Source organism: Ambystoma mexicanum, chromosome 4q (assembly GCF_040938575.1).
Source record: "Ambystoma mexicanum isolate Mex_15411 chromosome 4q, UKY_AmexF1_1, whole genome shotgun sequence".
Classification (NCBI taxonomy): Eukaryota; Metazoa; Chordata; class Amphibia; order Caudata; family Ambystomatidae; genus Ambystoma; species Ambystoma mexicanum.
Genome location: NC_090928.1, coordinates 945245704 through 945267787, shown reverse-complemented (window position 1 = coordinate 945267787; position 22084 = coordinate 945245704). Strand labels below are relative to the sequence as shown.

The 22084-nt window shown below is 49.7% G+C and overlaps 1 protein-coding gene across 3 annotated transcripts in view; it reads left to right on the top strand.

Annotated features, from left to right (window-relative positions):
* The window catches only part of UBR2 (ubiquitin protein ligase E3 component n-recognin 2), a 2523611-nt gene that overhangs the window by 1916503 nt on the left and 585024 nt on the right, over nucleotides 1–22084 (top strand). For all 3 annotated transcript variants that reach the window (XM_069608499.1, XM_069608498.1, XM_069608497.1), the window contains 2 exons: nucleotides 21278–21375; nucleotides 21471–21546. In XM_069608499.1, the coding sequence (XP_069464600.1) occupies nucleotides 21278–21375; nucleotides 21471–21546 (174 nt within the window). The remainder of the gene's footprint in view (nucleotides 1–21277; nucleotides 21376–21470; nucleotides 21547–22084) is intronic.

Sequence of the window (22084 nt, the reverse complement as noted above, 5' to 3'; positions counted from 1 at the left end):
TGCTATTACTTTGAACAGGACAAAGAAATGATTAGGGGTCCATTATACTGAACCCAATGTGATCGCAAGACAAATGTTTTGGGAGCGATGTATGTGGGGAGCAAATCTTACTTTGGTATTAGCTTTTACAAAATTCCGTTTCCAAATTGAAAACTCCAAAACATTTGACGTCAACCTATTATATTGTAATTAAAGGTTAATGGTTGATATGTAATTACTTGATATTGCTTTCTATGATTTATGAATGTAAATGATTACCGTCCTGGATTTGTAAACAAAAAGCAAAGAAATTCTAACTCAAACAGTACTAAAATCAAATGATGTATGTGCCTGCAATACGGCATTGTTAATAAGAGTTGTAAATGTTATACTTTATACTCATTGTAATATGTTATGTATTTGCTTTTTTTTTTAAATTTTATGTATTACGCAAATAAAACATTCATCTTATGTTGAAAAAGTTGTCAATCAACTAAAAGAACAATAACATTTTTTTTCAAAAGCAGCCCCATTGATGTTTAACATGCACAATGCAGCCCTCCATGTTTGACCATGTTCATACTGGAGGTGGAGACATTGTATCTTTGGCTTAGAAATTATGTATCCATACAGTCCGTATAATTGCATATTATTATGACACACACTTAAGACTGCTGGTGATATCTGTGTTAGCATAGACCTTTGGCAGTGTATTATTTAACACATTTTAAATTAACACCCTTGAGGGTCGCTTGAGGGGCTACATTTAAGTGCTTAGTGCCTAGCAGCGATTAAGAATGCTCCAAAGTAAAATGCTTATAGCAAAATGGTTTTGTGGAAGTTCAATAATAAAGTGCTTAGTGCTTTCTGCGGAATGATTTCAAACAGTCGCTCTATGATTACCACATATTCTTTGCGGTTTATCTGCACCTCTTCAAAGTGTTTTGCCAAAGGTTATGTCATATCATTGTTCTTAATGGCTCTCAGATGTTGTAATATTCTGGCTTTAACCTCCAACTTGGTGCTGCCAATGTACCATAGTTTACAGTTACATAAAATTGCATATACGACAAATGTAGTCAGTCATGTAATCAACTTCTTGATTGTAACTTCTCGTCCAGTAGGTGGATGACTGTAACTTTTAACATTGGTCCCAAATTGCCAGGCCTTGCACTTAGCACATTTATAAAAGCCAGTCGGTTTATCCGTTAACCACCCTGTTGGTGCTCAGGGGTTGGCCGATTGGGATAGGCTTGGTGACAGTTTTGATTTATTGATGCAACTTTTCTGAATGTTACACTCGCATTCGTTGTATGTGTTGACGGACATTCTGATCTCTAGTTAGGAGATGCCAATGTTTTCCTAGGATTTTTCTCGCTTCTTTGGTTCCCTCATTGAAGGTCCTGATGAACCTAATACAGTTGGTCGACTCCTTAGGCTTCAAACCTTTCATCCTTCCTACGGTGAGTACATCTCTTCTGGTCTGTTTTGAGCATTTGTCATATGCTTTACTGATTGATTTCTTTCAAATACCCTCTTGCATAAAATCTGGTTGCTGCTATTTCTGCATTTTTCTCTCAGATGTTTTATTCACTGCAATTTCACTTGATGCGTAGGATCTCTCCGTAGGGAATACTATTTTTCAAGCTTGTCGGGTGTGCACTTGTGGCATATATAATACTGAGTTAGTGCTGGTTTCCATGCAGTATAGTTCAGTAGTTATTTCTCCTCCTACTGTCTTGATCTTAATATCCAGATGTACAACCTCCTCTCTCTGTGAATCCTAAATTTCATCATTTGTGTTGAGGAGTTTGAAAAATTCCAGCCCGTCTGCATCTGTGTCCTGACATAGGATAAAAAGATCTATACATCTTTGCCAAAGTATCACCTTAGTTGTATGTACGGCCATTTCATCTGAAGCAAATAGTTCTGTGTACTGAGTTTAGCGAAAGTACGATATATATTATTATTCATTGTTATTATTATCATAGTATTTATTGAGCGTGGACCTAGCTTCAAGAAGTACCACTGCAGATGCATAATGGAGTACTTTGCAGAGGTAACAAAACAGATATAAAGCAGGGGGTAGGATACAGAGGAGGGATATAGCTGTACTGGGTGGTGGGGATGAGAGGGGCTGGTGGTGTCTAGCGAGTCCGGTGGTGTGAGGTGCGACGTGATGGCCTAGGTTTTGGAGACTCCTTGAAGAGGTGTTTCTTGAGTTCTTCTCTGAATTGTAGATACGTGGGGGCAAGTCTGGTGCCAACGGCGGGGGAGGTTCCATAGTCTTGGGGCGTAGGCAGAGAAGGCTCGTTTTCTGTTCTTTTCCTTTTTAGCAGCAGCAGATTTCAAGTCTGCATGTGTCCTGGCGTCTGGTGGTGTGCTGTCTGCACCACCATCCTTATCAACCACCAACAAATCATTATCACAAAGCATCCTGAAGCTTGCTCCGAGATCATTAAGGATACAGAGCCTCAGCTCAAGGGTTTAGTGCAGCATTTCCTTCGAGGCTCTACAACAGAGTGTGTTTCCTGTGCATGCCTTCAATTCCTGTCAGGCCAGAAAAAATGGTGACTAGGCACGTGAGCCCATCTACACATGCAATAGGGAATGAGCCTCCTTCTGGGGGATCTTCTCCCTCTGAGATGGTGACTGAATCGACCAGCAAAGTCAGATCTTCCTTTCTGCCTGCTCACACACCATTTTGGCATGGCTGGATGCCACCCACAGCTACATGGTAGCTGACATTTGTGGTGAAGCTTCCAGAACAGCCCTTTCAAGCAGCTTGTGAAGAATGTTCTTTACACCTTTTTATGAGCATAATGAAATCACCACAGATGACAAATGTTTTAAAGGATTTAATTGGATATGTTTTGCCTCAGCAACCTTGTCTAACACTAACTCTACAACAGGCCACAGCAGCGCCTCAACAGGCACAGAAACCAATGCCTCCTCCACCTCAGCAAGCGCCCCCCATGCTACAACTTCCATAGACTCCAATCCAGCCAGATACGACAACTCTCTGATGGAAGAGACCTAGGTTTGATTCTGCAGTGGGGCCAGTCGCCTTACAAATCACCATTTCAATGGATGCATTCTCCCTCAGATTCCTCCTCAGATAGATATCCAGTCCAGCTTCAGCTGCTCGGAAACTTTTTTCGACAGTGAGCGAAGTATGGTTCGACTTGATCGTTGATCTTCTCTCCACTTGTTGACACCTGATTACGCTGGCTGCCATACATATACCACGTCACTAAAACCCTAGGAACCTCAGTTCCTTATTTCTGCACGCTCAGCACGCTGATATTCGGAGAAATGTTTGAAAGAAATTCCAAATTCCTCCATTTTTATATTTGAACAATTTTCGCCGATATGTCCGCTCCTAAGGTGTCCAGATACAAGTGTTTCCAGAACTGCATTTCCAAGATATCGATCACTTACCCACACAGCATCTGTGTGTGGTGTCTTGGTAAAGATCATGTCATTGAGGATTGTGGTTCTTGTCAGCAAATGAACCCCCAATCATTGAGTGAGTGATAGGTGAAACTAGCACTCGAGCGGCCCCTATCGAAATCCCCGGCTTGCTCGACCGACAGGTCGTTGGGATTGAAGACCCAGGGCACCGCAGCCGAGAAAGAGGACAGGCATCAAAAGAAGACCAAGAAAAGGTTGCATTCCCGAAGCCATTCATCGTCCTCGTCGTCCCGCAAGAAGAAACAACGCCACTGATGCAGGCACGACTCCAATTATCGGAAGAACGCAGCAAGACCTACCCGGATGTGTCAACCGGAGTAGGAGGCTTTCAAGAAGCAGTCAAATGTTTAAAATAGCAGCAGCCAGTACGACTCTGGCATCCGATCATTCTTTTGTCCCTGACTCGCTCTTGACAGTCTTCGATACTATGTTGTCGATGACGAGTGGGACCAGGTGCCTTTTGGCTTCGTACCTGTAGGAGAAAGAGCTGGGGGGGATGATTTCTTTACTGACCAGACTGATTTGCTTGCCCTTGCTGATGGGCTGCATGATGCAAGTAAGTTGGCACATCTCCTGGCCTTGAAATGCAGTAAGCTGTTTCATATGGACACCCTGATGCTCAATACCAAAGGTCTGTTGGTGGTTGAGGATTTTGGCTTACACACTGTTGTCAGCCTATGACCTCACAGGCATACTGGACAGGGGTCCTCAACCGGAAAGGGCATTACCCTTCAATGCTGCCATTGCAGATCCCATTGCTATGCTGTTTCAGAGGCTTTGCTCCACTCCAGCTGTGGATTCAGAGCTTACTAAAAAGTTTAAACCAGTAAGGGGGGGCTTGCCTTTCCTATCTTCCCACCCAATGCCAGAAGGTTTAGTGGTACAAGCCGCTACAGTGTGAGCTGCAGACCAGCCACGGCTACCTCTAATTTGCCAACAGTTAGGGAATCTAAGAAAAGGGATGCCCCAGCCAAGAAAACCTTTGCCTCCTGTTAGGGAGAATTCTCTGTTTAGGCTGAATTTCCTAACCTAGTGAGTCCCCCAGCAGCTTTGCTGGATTTTTGGGGTTTATTTTTTTCTCCTGCCAAGAGTGAGACTCTTTTACCCTCACTCTTGGGCATGATTTGAGTGTGTTTCTTTGACTCTAAATGTGTTTAATGGGCTATGGGGTCTTTTACTCCATAGGGCTTCATGTGTTTTTGTGATGTGTGTTACACAGCACCCTCAGTGCAGTAACACAGGGGTGTCATAGTGACCCTCCCAGTATAGACTCCATACCCTGGGACTGACTACTGTCTCCCAGGGCATGTAAAGTCACCATTGACTTTACTAGTCTTGAATTCTGAACAGAACCAGTACAAACCATCATATTGTGGACGTACTGGCTGGGGCAATTCGATTGCCCCGGGGTCTGTTAGTCGAGGGGGCACGTCTCCGTCCCCCCTTATCGAGTTTTGGCTGGTGGCAGTGGATACTACTTTTTATATTCAACCGCAAATATTTCTCTATGGGATTTTCCCATTGTTCGAGGCTACTATCTTTATTTATTTAATTACGATAGCCTCGAACATACCGCCGGTTTATTTAATTATTATTAATTCTCCGGTTGGTATTTTTTGCCAAAACTCGGTTCTAAGATGGCGTTTGTGTTCTCTTCTGTGACTCCAACCCAAGTCGAGCCCTTTGTTCCACTTTTTGGCGGGTTCTCCACAGAAGCCCTCCAAGGTGGTGCCACTCTGTCTGGGGTACTTAGGAGGGGTGGAGGGGGATTTAGGCACCCTTGACTGAGTTGCCTAGGCAACTCAAGTCGCACTCTGTCCTGATTGGCCCAAGTGCGGCTCACCACTTAACATGATTGAGTGACAGCTAGGCTGAGTGAATGGGGGTTTTCTGCATAAAAGCAGGGCTTTGGGGACTGGAACTTCAGAAGTCGCCACAGGACCTAAGAATCCGACGAGGGAGAAGCTGAGCCGACCTGCCACGACGACACCACCGGTGGAGCCCTGCTGGACCGTCTCACCACTTTTCCCAACGACAGAGGAGATCTCCCGCCGGAGAGTCTTCTTCCTTTGACTGGTGGGGATAACCAGTTTCACCGTCTTTTCGCCTTCCCGACGCATCTCGTGGCCGCCTTGCCTGTGCCAAGCACCCCGGCAACCGGAATACCACGTTTTACCACGACCGTGAAATAAAGGGTAATACCTTTAACCGGAAAACTCCGCGGCTGGTTTCTTCCCTAGCAGCGCAACGACATTCATCTTTCCTCCAAGTCGAGATCTTCTCTTCCCCTGGACGACGAGACTTGCACCCGCTGCCAGGAACAACTGCCACCGCTGGAGGATCCTTCCCACTTAAGGTACCGTGTCCCGCCTGGCTTCCCTTGCCACTGACTGTACGGGTAGATTTAGCCCCCGGCTTTTGAACCTGGGTTAGCCTGGGACACCCTGGCTAAACTTTTCTGAGCCTCTCTAAACTCTTTTCGAACTCTCTGTAAGACTTTCTAAGCCTAGTGTAACTGTGTGATCTTGGGCGCATTTGTGCTCTTATCTCTCTAAGAGTGAACCCAGCCTATGGACTTTGGCTCACAAGTGACTTTTGCTCTTCTGCCTTGCTAAAAGTGTTCCTAAATCTTAGAATGGTGTATCTTTCCATATTCTGTCTTTTTCCCTCCCTTCTTCATAAACTTATTGGAGTGCCATCTATAGTTAAGCGCTCAACTCTGTATGAAAATAAGTGGTTTTAACTAAGACTTATCTGATAAGGAATAAGGATTGTATATATTATAATAGTAACTGTGTTTAGAGTGTTTTACAATAAGAGTGCTGGAGTGTTTCAAACAGTGTGTTTTTAAATAAATAATTATATACTTTGATACCAAAGCTCTGGTCAGTGTTTTTTTGTATTACTGTATCGGAGTGCCTATTGTGTATACTTTGCATACTGCCTAACTCTTCTTGAGGGAAGTATGACTGCTCAGCCACAGCTACCAGGTAAATCTGGGTGGTACAGACTGCTACCAAGTGGGTTTACTGCTAACACCTGTAGTCCTAAATCTTTTGCAGTGTTCCCAAAGGGAACTGCACAGGTTTCTGCCTAACACCTCCGGTAGTATGTACCTGAGGGCTGTGAATGAATCCTATGCATTTGCCAAATACTCCTACGGGCTGTAGAGGCATATAGAGGAGGCAACAGAACACATCCCTGCTGCTGATATGAAGAATGGTTTCCTATGGCTAGTTGATGACTGCAAAGAGGTAGCTTGTCGGGCACTGCATTTGGGCCTTGATGCTGCAGATAGTGTGGGCTGGGCAATGGGGTCATTGACTGTGCGGACAAGGTCAGCCTATCCGCACAGTTCGGGGTGCTTTCCAAATGTCCAAGCTAAGCTAATGAACATAGCTTTTGATGGCGAACACCTGTTCAGCCAAAACGGTGATGAGTCTTTGGAGAAATTCAAGGACTCAAAAATATCTGCCAAATAATTGGGTCTCGATATGCAGCAATCTCAAACTGCTCTGCCAAGCTAGGCAAGGGCAGAAGGGCTTCTCGCATCCCAATAGGGGCAGAGGGGCCTGTAGAGGCCAGCAAGCAGCAGCAGCGACAGGGTCACCCGTGCCCTAACAGCCGCTTTGATTTTCCCTTTCCACGATGTGCCGGTTGGTGTATGGTTGGCAGGGCATTGGTCCTAGTGGCAGGAAATAACTTCCGATGCCTGGACCCAGCAGTTGATTTGGTGGGGTTATTGTCTGCCTTTTCTAAAGAGGCCTCCAGACAGACCTCCACCTCCCCCAATCCAAAAAGGACAGGAGCTCCAGGAAGAACTGAGAGCCCTGTTCTCAAAGGGTGCTGTCGAAGAGGTACCTCCAAAACAGACAGGGTTGGGTTGGTATTCCTGGTATTTCCTGGTGCCCAAGAAGGGAGGAGGTCTCTGTCCCATCCTGGACCTCAGGGCCCTGAACAAGTTCCTGAGGAAGGACAAATTCAGGATGGTGACGTTGAGAGAGATTCTCCACCCTCTCGAACTCCAGGACTGGCTGGTGTCAATAGACGAGCAGGACGCTTATTTCCATGTGCCGATGCACCAAAAGCACATCCAAGTTCTTACTGTTCCTCATAGGGGACAAGCACTATCAGTTCATAATACTTATCTTTGGGTTGACCTCCGTGCTAAGGATCTTCACAAAGCTCATGGCGATAGTTGCGACTCACTTCAGGAGAACCGGAGTCCATGCATTTCCAGATCTGGATGACTGGCTGATCCGAGGGAATTCAGCGGGGCAAGTCTTGTCTCATATGGAATACACCTGCCTACTACTGCACAAGTTGGGCTTCTCCTTCAACTTGAAGTCCCATTTGAAACCATTTGAGCAGTTCCAGTTCATCGGAGCAGTCCTAGACACCCGGGTAGGGAAGGCTTTTCCTCCCGAGGAGGGTGTCGGCAACATAGCCCAGATGGTGCAATTGTTTCAGAACCACTCCACCCTTCCAGCAGCTTTCCTCCTCCGCCTCTTGAGTCTCATGGCCTCCTGTATTTTTGTAGTGCTAGAGGCCAGGCTGTATATAAGATCCCTCCAGTTGCTCCTGAGGGAACAGTGGTCTCAGTATCTAGGAGCGCTCACGGATCGCCTTTCAGTGCCCAGCCAAGTAGTCCGCAAACTCGGCTGGTGAAACACGTGCAGCAACCTATTGGTGGGGGAACCCTTCTGACCTCCATGGCCCCAGGACTGAGTGGTCACGGATGCGTCCCTGAAGGGTTGGGGTGCCCACTGCAAGGATTTGCAGGTGAGCAGCCTCTGGTCTCCATCAGAAGCCAGGTCGCATATCAACAAGCTGGAGTTGCAGGCCATGAGGTTAGCCCTGAGGGCCTTTACCCCGTCTCTTAGAGGGAAGCATATCCTCATCCTGACGGACAACACAGTGCCATGCACTACATCAACGAGCAGCTTGGTGCGCACTGCCGCCCACTCTGGCCAGAGGCAATTAAGCTGTGGTTTTGGTTGCGGGAGAACCAAATCTCGGTTTCGGCAGTACATCTGGCGTGGACAGAGAACACCTTGACGGATGCTCTTTGGAGGCAGAACTCGGTCTCACATGAGTAGGAAGTGTCAGGAAGTCCTCAAGGAGGTTTTTCTCTCTCTGGGGTACCCCGGCAGTTTATCTGTTCGCCACAGCGTCCAACAGGAAGTGCAAACAGTTTTGCTCGAAGGAAATTCGCAGTGAACGGCTCACTAGGGGACGCGTTTCTGGTGGATTCTATCTTCTCTCCACTACGCCTTCCCCACCCCCTATTCCTGTCATCCCTTGGGTTCTCAAAAGGTTAAAATGATTTAGAGCGACCATGATCTTGGTCTCCCTGCATTGGACAAGGAGAACGTGGTACTCGGATCTCCTTGTTATGACCATCTGTCCACCTCACTGGTTGCCTCGGTGTCAGGATCCCTAACCCAGTCAGTGGGTTGAGTGCTCCACCCGACCCCGGATTCCCTCAACCTACATGCGTGGCTCTTGAGAGGATGACGTATGATGACTGGGACCTCTCAGAGGAGGTACTTAAGGTATTCCGGCTGCACGCAGACCTTCTACTAGATCTCTGTATGTGTCCAGTTAGAGAAGATTTGAGGTTTGGTGCAGGGAACGCGACAATTACCCTATCCCTTGCCTCACCACCACAGTGATGGAGTTCCTTCTGTCACTGGCCTCTTCAGGCCGCCACAGGCAAAGGGTATTTGGCGGCCCTGTCTGTGTTTGAGGTCCCCAGACCCAGGTTCCATTTTACTATTCAGGTCACGGCCCAATTCCTGAAGGGCTTTCTGAACAAGTTTCTGCCTACCCCATTTGTTTTCCCAGATTGGGATCTTAATCTGGTCTTGACCTACTTGATGGCGGCTCCGTTTGAGCCTATGCACACGTTTGTGCCCCAAAGGTGTCATTAAGGGAAAGCAGAACCGGAAGCGACTTTGAAGCATCTACGATGTACCCCACGATATCATCTGCAAATAGAGAGAGTTTAAATTCGACCTGGCCTCTTTGGATCTTGTGGATTCCGGGGTGGGTCCTTATTGCTAATGCCAGATGATTCATTGTGAGTGCATATATTAAGGAGGACAGGGGGCATCCCTGTATAGTGTCTCTCGTCAGGCAGAAGGGGACTGATAGTTCCCCATTCACCTGGACTTTTGCCGTGGGTGCCCTATGTAAGGCCCTCCCCCATTATCTCATGTGTCCCCCAAACCCCATTTTTTTGTAGGAGTGCCATCATGTACCTCAATCCCACTCTGTCAAAGTATTTTTATGAGTCCAGTGACAGCAGGCTGGCATTGAGGCCAGTGCCCTGGGCCAAGTGCATAGGATTGATGGTCTTGCGAATATTATCCCAACCCTGGCGACTTTTAATAAAACCAACCTGGTCTCCATGGACCAGGGTGGACATGACCCCTTCCATTCTCTTACCGAGTACCTTTGCCAGGATCTTGACGTCTGTGTTTAAGAGAGAGATTGGGCAGTAGGAGGAGCACTCCGTCGTATCTTTCCCTTCTTTTGGCAACACCACTATAATGGCTCCCATCATTGTCTCAGGGAGGTGGTCCCCTTTGAGGACTGTGTTAAAGACTCTAGCCAGGTGGAGGGCCAGGGTCGAGAGATGTAGCGTAATAAATTTCACCGTGAATGCATCCTCCCCCGGAGTCGTACCCCTTGTTAGGCAGAAACCTGTGCAGTTCCCTTTGGGAACACTGCAAAAGATTTAGGACTACAGGTGTTAGCAGTAAACCCACTTGGTAGCAGTCTGTACCACCCAGATTAACCTGGTAGCTGTGGCTGAGCAGTCAGACTTCCCTCAAGAAGAGTTAGGCAGTATGCTAAGTATACACAATAGGCACTCAGACACAATAATACAAGCAAACACTGACCAGAGCTTTGGTATCAAAGTATCTAATTATTTATTTAAAAACACACTGTTTGAAACACTCCAGCACTCTTATCGTAAAACACTCTAAACACAGTTACTATTATAATATATATAATATATACAACCCTTATTCCTTATCAGATAAGTCTTAGTTAACACCACTTATTTCCATAAAGAGGTGAGCGCTTAACTATAGATGGCACTCCAATAAGTTTATGAAGAACTTGCTCAACAGCAGGTCCTTAAGTTGTGTTTTATATTGTTCTAGTGCCGCTGCTTCTTCCCGGTTAATGGGATTAGTCGCGTTCTGCCCTAGTTGTAGATGCGCTATCTTTTCCCATAGGGCCATCTCTTGGCTTTCCCTTTCCCTTTTTCTTTGGGCACATATTATTATGAGGACACCGTGAATGGTGGCTTTAAATGCATTGGATCACATTCAGGGAGGCGATGAAATAATACTTCTAAGTTTTTCCCGAAGTGTTATTTGAGACAATGTCTTTAACACACATGAACACTTATTGGGATCCACCTTTTCAGTGTGGAGGCTGTTTCTTATTCTGGTACCATTTAATGGGTGACCTCAAAAAACATTTTTCACAGAAGATTCCTCATAATATATGGGGGCTTCTGTCCTTAGGCGTGGTGTGTGTGGGACTACTGCCCATTTAGGAGTCAGTAGTTATGTTTCAAAAAGAAAGGAATCAGGGCCACATTTCAAAGAGGAACTGTTTTTTGTTTTTATTGACCTTCATAGGAAGTGTGTGGTCCCCGAGTTGTAGATCATTCAGTGATTATTCAAAAAGAACAGAAAAAACAAGCAAAGTGTTCGTTAAGAGTTAAAAACAAGGAACTTCATCCATTGTACAATGTTGTATGGTCTAGTTCACGGGGTATCCCTAGATGTTTTCTGGAATATCTTTGGTTAAAAAGGTGGTCGACCGGTTTCGATGAATAGTATTGTAAAACAGAGCAACAACCACAGCGTCCTACGTCCAAGGCCATCCAAGGCCTCTATCGAGGGAGTCGCGGCGGCCCTGGTGCAGCCTGTGGAGGCTGCAACAGTGGAGGCGACCTCGGGGCCCAGAGTCTCCCTGCCTCCATTGAAAAGACCCCGGTGAAGACCCCGGCGGAAAAAGAGGGGGGGGTGGTGGCCGTTGTGGACATGGACACAACATCCGAGGAGGAGCTGGCAGAAGTCCTAGAGGGCGTCGAAGAGGCCCGTCCCCACGGGAGGGATCCCGATGAGGGTGACAACAACAGTGACAGTGGCACCGGCGAGGGTCCTAGTCACCCATCGCTTCCGGAACCGCAGGATAACTCGGCGGCCATTTTTTGGCAATACAATCTTTATGTTCGGAGATAAGGACGAGATTGCCCTTACCACCGACGCAGGACCCGGTACCAGGCCCTACGGAGGAACCAGAGCCGGTCCCGGCGGGAAGCCCCCCGAACAAGAGAAGACAGATCCACCCAGCCCCGCCTTCTCAGCCCTTGCGGCCTGCTCGGCCTTTACCCATGTCCCCCGTCCCTGGGGATGACACGGGAACAGACACGGCCACTATGGGTACCGACGACTACGGCGGTGACGAGGGGACGGAGCTCCCATCACAAGCCCGGGCCTCCCCGTCCGATGAGATCGGATCTTTCCATGCAATGATCGCCAGGGCATCCAAGCTTTTTCAGCTCTACCCCGAAGAGAAGGAAGGTTTCCTTTACCAACGGCGCGAGGCCAAGAGGAAGTCAGTCCTCGCCGTGCCTCTGCTGGATGACATCTGGGACGAAGGTCTCACCCTTTTCAAGATCCCGTCTACGACGCCTGCCAAGAAGGATCGGTACAAGAAGAAGTGCTGGGTCCCCGACGCTGCCCCTTTGTGCCTTAGGGCACAACCTACCCCGGACTCGGTCGTCTCAGTGGCGGCCAAGAAGAAAGCAGGGGTGGCATCAGTCTCAAGGCCAACCTCCCCGCCGGACGGCGAATGGAAGAAGCTGGACGCAATGGGACGACGAGTTATCTCGTCGGCGGCAACAACGATTAAGGCGGCCAACGCCCTCGCGATCATGGCCCGCTACGACAGGTAGTTATGGTACAAGATCGCCCCCCTGTTGGACTTCCTACCGGATGACAAGAGGGCCGAGGCCCTGGAGATCTTGCAAGAAGGCGAAGTGGCGTCGGACCACGCCATTGCGGTGGCAACGGACATTGCCGACACTGGTTTCCGTCAGCTAGGCAACGCCGTTTGCCTTAGACGACGAGGTTGGCTCAAGGCGACGGATTTCCACCAGGATGTACAAGCCAAGGTGTTGGACATGCCGTTTGACGGGAACAATCTGTTTGGGAAAACGGTGGATGAGTCCCTCCAAGCCATCAAGGCAGACACAGAGACTGCTAGGGCCCTAGGCGTTCTCCGGCAATGGATGCCATCCTTTCGGAGCACCGGAGGCAAGCAGGGTGCCTCCAAGGGATTCGGCGGTGGCTCCTCTACTTCCCGCCAAGCGGCCCGCTCCTCGTCGCAGGAAGCCTATTGAGGACGAGGCAAGTTGGGGGGTGGCCGCCGTCGTCGCCAGGGAGGCCAAGGCGGCAAGGCGTCCTCCAAACAAGATTGAACCGACAACGGGGTTGGGCCCCCACCGAAGCACCCCGGTGGGAGGCCGGCTGGCAAAGTTCGTCAGCGTGTGTGAGTCCATTTCCACCGACCGTTGGGCGCTATACGCCCTGGCCCAGGGGCACGCCCTCGTATTTCTAAAAAAGTGCCCCCGCATTCCACCCGTGGTCAGGAAGGAAAATCACGTCCCTCAACGACTTTTGGAGGTGAGGGCGTTGCTCAAAAAAGGTGCCATCGAGCTTGTCCCGAAGAGGCTCCGGGGCTCCGGAGTATACTCAAGTTACTTCCTAGTAAAAAAGAAGACAGGAGGATGGCGCCCCATCCTGGACCTGCAACGGCTGAACAAGAACATCAAGGCACAGAAGTTCCGGATGGTCACCCTCCAGCACGTGCTGGGACAACTGGAGGAGGGCGATTTCCTGTCGTCATTGGATTTGGAATATGCGTACTTCCACATCCCCATTCTGAAAGGTCACCGAAAGTTCCTCAGGTTTGTGGTCCAAGGATGGCACTACCAGTTCAAGGCCCTCCCGTTCGGATTGAAGTCGGCACCCAGGGTGTTCACCAAGTGCCTCGCACTGGTGGCGGCGCGGCTGCGCCTGCAGGGGATCCACGTCTACCCCTACCTGGACGACTGGCTCATCCGAGCAGGGACAAGGGAGCTCGCCGTGGATCACACAGCAAAGACCGTCAAGCTGCTCTCAGACCTGGGATTCTCCATCAACTTTCCCAAATCCCACCTGGTCCTGTCGCAAGTCGCACTGTTTCTGGGAGCAAAGCTCGACACAGTGGCGCGCCTGGCCTCACTGTCGGATTAAAGGACGAAGGCCATCCTGGGCAAGGTGAGGTCCATCAAGTCCCTTCTCGGGATTATGTCCTCCTGCATATATCTTGTGCGCCTGTGCAGGCTTCGGATGCGCCCTCTTCAAGAGTTCCTCGACTCCCGCTGGATCCAAGCGACGGGCAGCTTCGAGGACGGGATTCTGCTCGACGAGACCTTCCGACGAGCTATCCGGTGGTGGTGCACCCGCGCTCATCTGACGGCGGGCACAGACTTTCAGACCCCATCCCACCACATAACGGTGACGACGGATGCCTCCCTGGAAGGGTGGGAAGCACACACCGGAGATCTTCACGCAAGAGGCCTGTGGCTCCTGGAGGAGAAGATGCTCCACATCAACATCCTGGAGCTCCGTGCAGTGTTCTGGGCCCTCAGGTCCTTTCTCCCATTCTTCAAGGGCAAGGTGGTGAGAATTTTCACCAACAACACCACCACGATGTTCTACATCCGGAAGCAGGGAGGAACCAGATCCCCAGCCCTCTCCAAGGAAGCCCAGGATCTGTGGCATTGGGCCGTCGCCCAAGGGATGTTTCTGGTGCCCTTTCATCTGGCAGGGATAAAAAACACCATCGCCGACTCACTCAGCAGGGAGCTGCGCTCGTGCCACGAGTGGGAACTACGTCAGGATCAAGTGGATCGACTCTTCCGACGATGGGGAAAACCCCAGATCGACCTGTTCGCGACGGCGACGAACTCCAAGTGCCAGAGGTTCGCCAGCAGGTTTCCCCAGCCGAGGAGCATGGGCGATGCTTTCTCGTTCCCCTGGGAAGGCCTGTTCCTTTATGCGTTCCCTCTGTTGCCGTTGCTGCTCCAACTCGTTAACCAGCTCAATAGGTCCCGGTGCAGGATGATCATGGGCGCACCAACGTGGCCGAGGCAGATCTGGTTCCCGGACCTTCTGGACTTGTCAGCGTCCCCACCAGTCAAGCTGCCGACGGACGCGGATCTTCTCTCCAGAGAAGGAGGCGCCATACTTCATCACGACCCGGAGTCGCTGAACTTGCAGGCCTGGCTCCTGCAGCGCTAGAGTTTGGAGGGTACGACATCCCGGCTGACTGCAGAGAGGTCCTTGCAAAAGCCAGGGCGTCCTCAACTCTCAAGTGCATACAGACATAAGTGGAAGAGGTTCTCTGTCTGGTGCCGTGCACAGAAGATTAACCCTCTATGGATTACGGCCCCTCAAGTGCTGCCGTACCTACTGTCGCTGGCCAAGGCTGGACTGGCTCACGCCTCCAAGATACATCTGGCTGCGATCTCCCGATACATCAGAACCACAGGACGGGCGTCATTGTGGTCCCATCGACTGGTGAAGGAATTTATGAAGGGACTGTTCCGATCGTTCCCGCCGGTTAAGGCCCCTGCCCTGGCGTGGGAGCTCAACGTGGTGCTGACCAGGCTCATGGGGGCGCCATTCGAGCCCATGCATTCGGCACCATTGAAATTCCTGTCGTGGAAGACTGCGTTTCTTGTGGCCATCATCTCCGCACGACGAGTGGGAGAGATCCAGGCCCTATCCTGCAAGCCTCCATACTTGACTTTTCACGACATGAGGGTGGTGCTGAGGACGCACCCCTCGTTTATGCCCAAGGTGCCGTCGGACTTCCACCTCAACGAGCCCTTGGTGTTACCTGTTTTCTTCCCGTCGCCTTTGTCTCCGGCCAAGAGGACTTTGCACTCGCTGGATGTGGCTAGAGCGCTGAAGTTCTACGTGGACCGCACAAAGAGTTTTCAGAAGACATCACAGCTTTTTGTGAACTTTGGACCTGTGAACCAAGGGAAGGCTCTCTTGAAGGCTTCCATTTCCAGATGGCTCTCCGGCTACATCACGCACTGTCATCGGTTGGCAAACCGACCGTTGCCTGGCTGTACGAGAGCCCATTCGACCAGAGCTATCGCTGCTACCACGGCGTTCTTGTCTGGTGTGCCCTTGCTGGACATCTGCAGGGCTGCTACGTGGAGGTCGATGCACACCTTCACGAGATTCTACTGCGTCGACCGGGATTCCAGGGAGGAGTCCAGCGTCGGCCAAGCGGTCCTCTGCAACCTGTTCACCTAAGGTGAGCCTGGTGAGAAGGTAAGAACTGGTTAATGTTGAGCCCTTTTTTCCACCTCCCGTTGGTTGTGCATATGTGTACTGCTATCTATTCTTATATTCATGAGCATGTGAATCCATGCCAGACCCCATGCTGGAGAAGGAACAAATTACTTACCTGTAACTGTTGTTCTCCAGCATGGGTCTGGCATGGATTCACATGCGAACCCTCCCTCCTGCCCCTCTACGGCTCTTCACTTCGTCATACTGCCACTTTGCGTGCTACCAAATCTGAAGATGGCTGCCAGAGGCAGGGCTTAGGGAGAGGGCAGTCATTGGCTGGGGCAGTAAGACCCAGAGACCAGTGATTGGTTACTACTGAGAAAGACAGATCAGAAATGAAACTGATACTGATTTTTTCTTTACCGAGGATTCCCAGCCTGATGACGGAATATTCATGAGCATGTGAATCCATGCCAGACCCATGCTGGAGAACAACAGTTACAGGTAAGTAACTTGTTCCTTGTCCCTCATTCGGGCCATAGATCATTCCCAATGTGAGTGGGGGGGTCCCCTGCAATTCCCCTTTTACCAGTAAAAACCGCCCTTCTGGTTCCTTGACTGAGGCCTTTATCGTAAGACCCAGGTCGTTAGCCACAAGGATTGCCACACCCCTCTTCTTGGTTTAATGGGAGGCATGGTATACATCTCCTATCCCTCCACCTCTGATAGCCGTTTCTTTCCCCTTGCCCAGTGAGTCTGCTAGAGAAAGAGTAGGTCCAGTTTAGCTCGCCTAAATTCTCTATTCAAAAGGGATCTCTTTGTCAGTGACTTCATTCCCCTGACGTTCAAAGAGCCTATCTCCAGGATGGCAGCCTGTCATCCATTTGGACGTTCATTCATTTCTTTTACCTTGCCCTCCATCTGTCTCCCCAGGACGTCTCTGGATCCCATTTCACCCTGCCGCCTGCATGTACTCTAATCCAATTGTGCACTTGAAACCACCAACACCCCTTCTCCCACCCTCCCCCGAACCCCAACTCACCCCAACCCCTTCCCCCCCTTGAGGAGCCTATCCCCATCTGTCCCCCTTTCTCCGTTGACCGCCCACTGACCCTCTCTCCCTATTACCCCCTCCACCCTCTCCCTGTGGCCAGTCAAGATGTTCAGCAATTTCAGTTAATTGACTGGCCCAGCAGAACGCCCGCCTCCTCCAGTCCGCTTCTTGTAGGTGCTGTGTGGGTGGAGTCCACCCGGTTCTTCCTCCCTCCCTTCCCAACTCAAACTCCCCACTAAAACTATGTCCCCCCTTCTGCCGCTCCATACCCCCTTCATACCTGCTGCAGTAGGTCTTCACCCCCCCACAGTCCACCCTCCCGTACCTGCCATCAGTCGGGGGTGTATAGCAATTCGATCATAGATTTATGTTTTCCTCCGCCCTGCCCATACATTCCTTCACTCCGTGGTGCCTCGTGGGTCGTTCCTACGAGGAGACGAGGGCGTGTTTAGTTTTTTATACTTCCTCGATCCCGGTATCCGCTGCCTCTCCTTTGTACTCCCTCGTCCAGTTTTCCCTTCCGATGCTTTTCCGGTGGGCTGTCTCCCATCCTCTATAGTGTCTACGTATTCCTGGATCGCCCTTTTGATTACTTCCTCAGGGACCAGACGCAGTCATTGGCCCATATACTCAAATGAGAGTGAAAAGGGATAGCCCCACCGGTAGTGGATTCCCCTATCCCTTAGGAATGACGTCAGTGGGCCGCACATTCGTCATCGAGTCAGAGTGAACACCAAAAGGTCTTGAAAAATCGTTATTGTCGCATTATTGTACGGGATGCTGGTGGACTTTCTCGCTTCCTCTAGGATTTTCACTTTTTCAGAATAGTAGTGGAAGCGGACGAGGATGGAGTGTGGCACTTTGGCTTGGCCTCCCCCCCCTATGGGCCCTGTCAATAGTGGGCTCTGTCGTCAAATCATTCCCGAACAGGAGACGGATCACTTCTTTAACCGCCAGACATATCTCTCGTTCTGTTTCCCCCTCGGACTCCGGCTGGCCGAAAACCCGTAGGTTGTTTTTGTTCCCTGTTCTCAAAGTCCTCCATCTGCCTGGCCCTCTCCCCATCCTTTTTTTTCCAGGGCTGACAATCTAACGTCCATCTGTGCTTCCAGAGTGGTGCATGAAATTTGGTTGGCTTCCAGTTCCTGGAGTCGGTCTTCAATCTTGCCTACTCTCCGATCCATTTTCTCGAGCTTATGCCCAATGTCTGGTTGCATGTCCCTTATTTCCTGTAGAAATATCCTTTTTCGTGGACATGGAGTCCTCCATTTGGTCCGCTGTTCAATCTGTCATATTGCCTGGGTCCAAGGTGCTCCGGTTCCTTGTGAATGTCTAGTAGCGTAACTCCTGGAGTTTCCCCCCTCCAGCTCATCCAGTTCTGCCTCCCCGGCTGTCAGTAGGGGAGGTTTTGGCCGCTCCTGGCCTCCCTGCTGTGTGAGGAAATCCTCGCTGCTCAGACTCTTTTGAGGCGGGCACACGTCCCAGATATAGCTCCTGGGGGCCCTCGCCTTCGGAAGGATCTATGAACACTGTCAGGACCACGTGGGGTGTGTTTCGGTCTTTTTATGCTCTTCCACACTGGCTCGCCCCTTCCTCCAGTCCTTGGCCGCAGGGTTGGCGTCTTCACCTTCACCTTCTCAGGCTTGTGGGGTTGAATTCCCCCAGTGGCGGGCACACGCCCCAGATCGGTCTGGGGCCCTCACCACTACCTGATCTCGTTGTGGGGTCCTCCTACTCCCACTGCTGCGTTGGAGCAGGGTTGTGGAGCCCAGCGGTTACATCAGCTGTTCCCTCTCTTTTGGTACTGTTCTTTCCCCCTTTCTCTTCCCTCTTGCCTCTTCCTTCTCTCCTGGTTGGTCATGTTGGCCTGTCTCCCAAGGGTCTTTCCTCCTCTGTTTGCTCTGTGGCAGTGTTTTCCGGCTCCACTCGGGACAACACTGAATGCTCTGTGTCGGGGTTCTCTCCCCCTTTGCGGCGCACAGTCTGTGGGGGGTGCTATCTCCGCAGCCCTGGCAATGGGAGGATCAGTTTTTAAGTGTCGGGACCCCAGCTTCTCCTTCTACTTTGGTTTACCCGAGTTTTCCTTTCCTTCTTTAGAGCCACTGGAGTCCTCCCTGGGCTGTGCCCCCTTGTTCGGTAAGCTCCCCGGCCCTGCTTGTCTTGTTGATCGTATGATTCGTCCACTATCGGGCCCTTCCTCCAAGGCCTGCTCTCAGGATGTCCCTCTACGATCAGTGCTGCGTATTTCCTGTAGCAGGCCCCAGACTTCTCCTCCACCTACGGCGACAGCCGTGGAGGCTGACCGCGGTGGGTGTTTGGGGGGTGTGGGGAACTACACTGCAAGACTGACGCCTTTAGGCCTCCCTTCCTCACTCCCTTGGATGATGACCTTCTGCTCCTACATCAGGAGAGTTTGACTGATTAGTTTGCATTAGGGTTTCTGCCTTTTGACATTCTGTGACTTGTTTTCCCACACGTTTAGTTCTATTTCAGCCAGTAGCCTTCGCATTAAGTCCCTCACCTAAGAATGCAGTGTCCGGGGAGAAAACACCACTTAAGTAAGAGCATGGAAGTAATTTGTTTTGTGTAATGTTTGGTGAAATCAATGGCCAGTAGCCTCCTCTGCTCTTCTTGGTCTCTACACTTCGTCAGGTGCTTCATATGAAGTCACCTGCTGCACTGGCCCCTATTCTTTTCAGGCCGTTTTATGGTCTCCCTCTCTCTCCGGGTCTTGCAGATCCGTGTGAGGTGTGCTTGTTAGAGAGCTTGTGGTAGTGGGGGGAGGAAGGGCCAGGCCGGGGCGATCCTGCGCTGCAGCTTTTATGTTGCTGTGTCCCCGGGCTCACGAGGGCTGTTGGTGCGGGCCCTTCCTGGCACCGCACTGCACGGACCCACCATGCTTCCTGGGTCGGCGCCATTCTGTTACGGTCTTCCTCCTGCTGGCCGGCTCTGTTCTCTCCCACGCGGGAGTACGTCCTTGTACCCTTCCCACGTCTGGTGGGTGTCTAGGGGTCTGTGGGCGTCCGTGTCAGTTCCCAGTCGAACTTTCTGGCCGCCGCACTCCAAGCCGTGTTGATTCCCTTGGACTTTGGTACTGCTCCCTCCTTCCTGAGTGTTCCAGGGACGTCCCATGGGCCCACCTCGCCACACCCTCTGTGGTATCTCTGCTTCCCCGAGGACTAGGAGGACCGGAGTTGGGCTGGGGGGGGGTGCCCCTCAACTTCTCCCACCTTATCGAGGGTGTCTCAGAACATTTCAGGCCGGTTCCAGGGGGGTGGGGGGGCTTGCCCCATTTTACAGCCTGTGAGATGAGGAGCTGAGCGCAGAGATGTTCACATCCTTTGTGCCCCCTGGTGGCCACCCGCTCGCCATTTTTAAGCACTCCTCTGAAGAGGTATCTTTCTTCAAAATTCCCCTTGTGATACAATTCTTAAAAGGACTGACAAATGCATTTCCCCCAGTCCCATTCCAAGTCCCAACATAGGATCTCAATTTAGTATTGAGATTTCTAATATGTGCTCCTTTTGAGCCTATCCATACCTGTCCTTTAAGGTTATTAACCTTAAAGACCATCCTTTTAGTGGCCATTACATCAGCCCGAAGGGTGCGTGTACTTCAGGCCATGTTCTGCAAGCTTCCTTACACAATCTTCTATAAGGATAAGATAGTCCTTGAGGTGAAACCAACCTTGTCACCTAAGATTGTGATTCTATTTAACTCAGAAGATGATTCTATCTTAATTTTATCCATGAGGAATACGTGGGAGGAGACAATCCATTCTAAGAACAAGTTACTTACCCATGGTGAGTAAAATTCTGAAACTGGAAATGGAAATAGCATAAGATGAGGAATGCGTTGGAGGAACATCTAGTCGAAAGAACATTAACATGGTTAAGTTCTTCTGTAACTTAACTCTTTCTGTAACAATAGCAATTCTACCATTCCTTTTTCCTCAGTGGGATGGGAAAATCATGTGAAACTGGGATGATTTGGTACAAGCATGCTTCATATACTTTATAGGTCATCCCTTCCAGTGCCCCAAATCATTGTGACAGCTACACACTTGTGTAGCTCTGTTGCCTCTTTAAAGGGTTCTGGTTCAGTTCTTCCGCTGGGCCTATTTCAAAAGATGAATCTTTCATGGAGATGTTATTCATCAAGAAGAAATTTTACTGAAGGTAGGTTTGTTCTAATTGTAAGGAGGTGCTGTATATCTCTCTTTTTAAAGCTACGCACCACTTCTCATTCAAATGATATTGGTCTTAACATTACTTAAAAAGTGTGGTTTCTTATTAGGTGGTGGGTGGGATGTATGGCTGCTTAACAATACTTTTGAGAAACGTGGAATTCCAGTTTAATTTTAAGGGATTCACTTTCTTTGCAGGTTAGATTTTTCTCAACAACCGAATCTTGGTGAATGGGTTGAGTCCATATGCAAGCAGATCAAAGCCATGCATGTGCTCCAAGAGAAGAAATCCTCGAGTAAGTTGTGATTTCTCATGGAAATGCATTGCAGTGTTTTTTTTTAATGTTGGCTTGGTGAGCTGTTGACATCATTGATCATTTTGTTTTGGCAGCGGATTCCTCCAGTACCACAGAAGACATGGAGGAACCACAACTACCTGATGGGTTCAGTCCCAATTTCCAACCAAAGTATGTATTTTCCACAATTTACTATTCCAATTTCTTCACTGGTGCCTTGTGTGTTTACATAAATACATATACATTGAAAACCTTTACAAATGTGAGATGCATTTTGTTTGTGCCCTAAAAGGCCCTGGAGTGCTTTGTGTAAAACACAAAAACCTATGAATTCAATAAATAATTCATAGGCACAGGGAGAAGCCAAGCAGGGGTGGAGAGTGGGTAATTTTGGGGAGATCATAGTCTACGCCTAATTCTAAATTAAACTGTGGGATTTCAAGTGTCAGCAGTAGTAGAAGAGCAAAGAACAGTTCCAAATTGTTTATTTAACTTATTTATACTTGGCGAGTAAGGATTTGTTTCTCAGTTGTCAGGTGCAACCTCAATGTGGAGTTTCTGATGAAGGAAAGTGGTTTGTTGTTGATGGCTTGCCGTGTAGATCATGTAACATTTTAAATTTCTGGCCTTTAAGAGTACTGTGAAGGCATCATGAAACGAGACACAGACAACAAATTCAAAGCTCAAACAAAATATCTTTATTAAATCA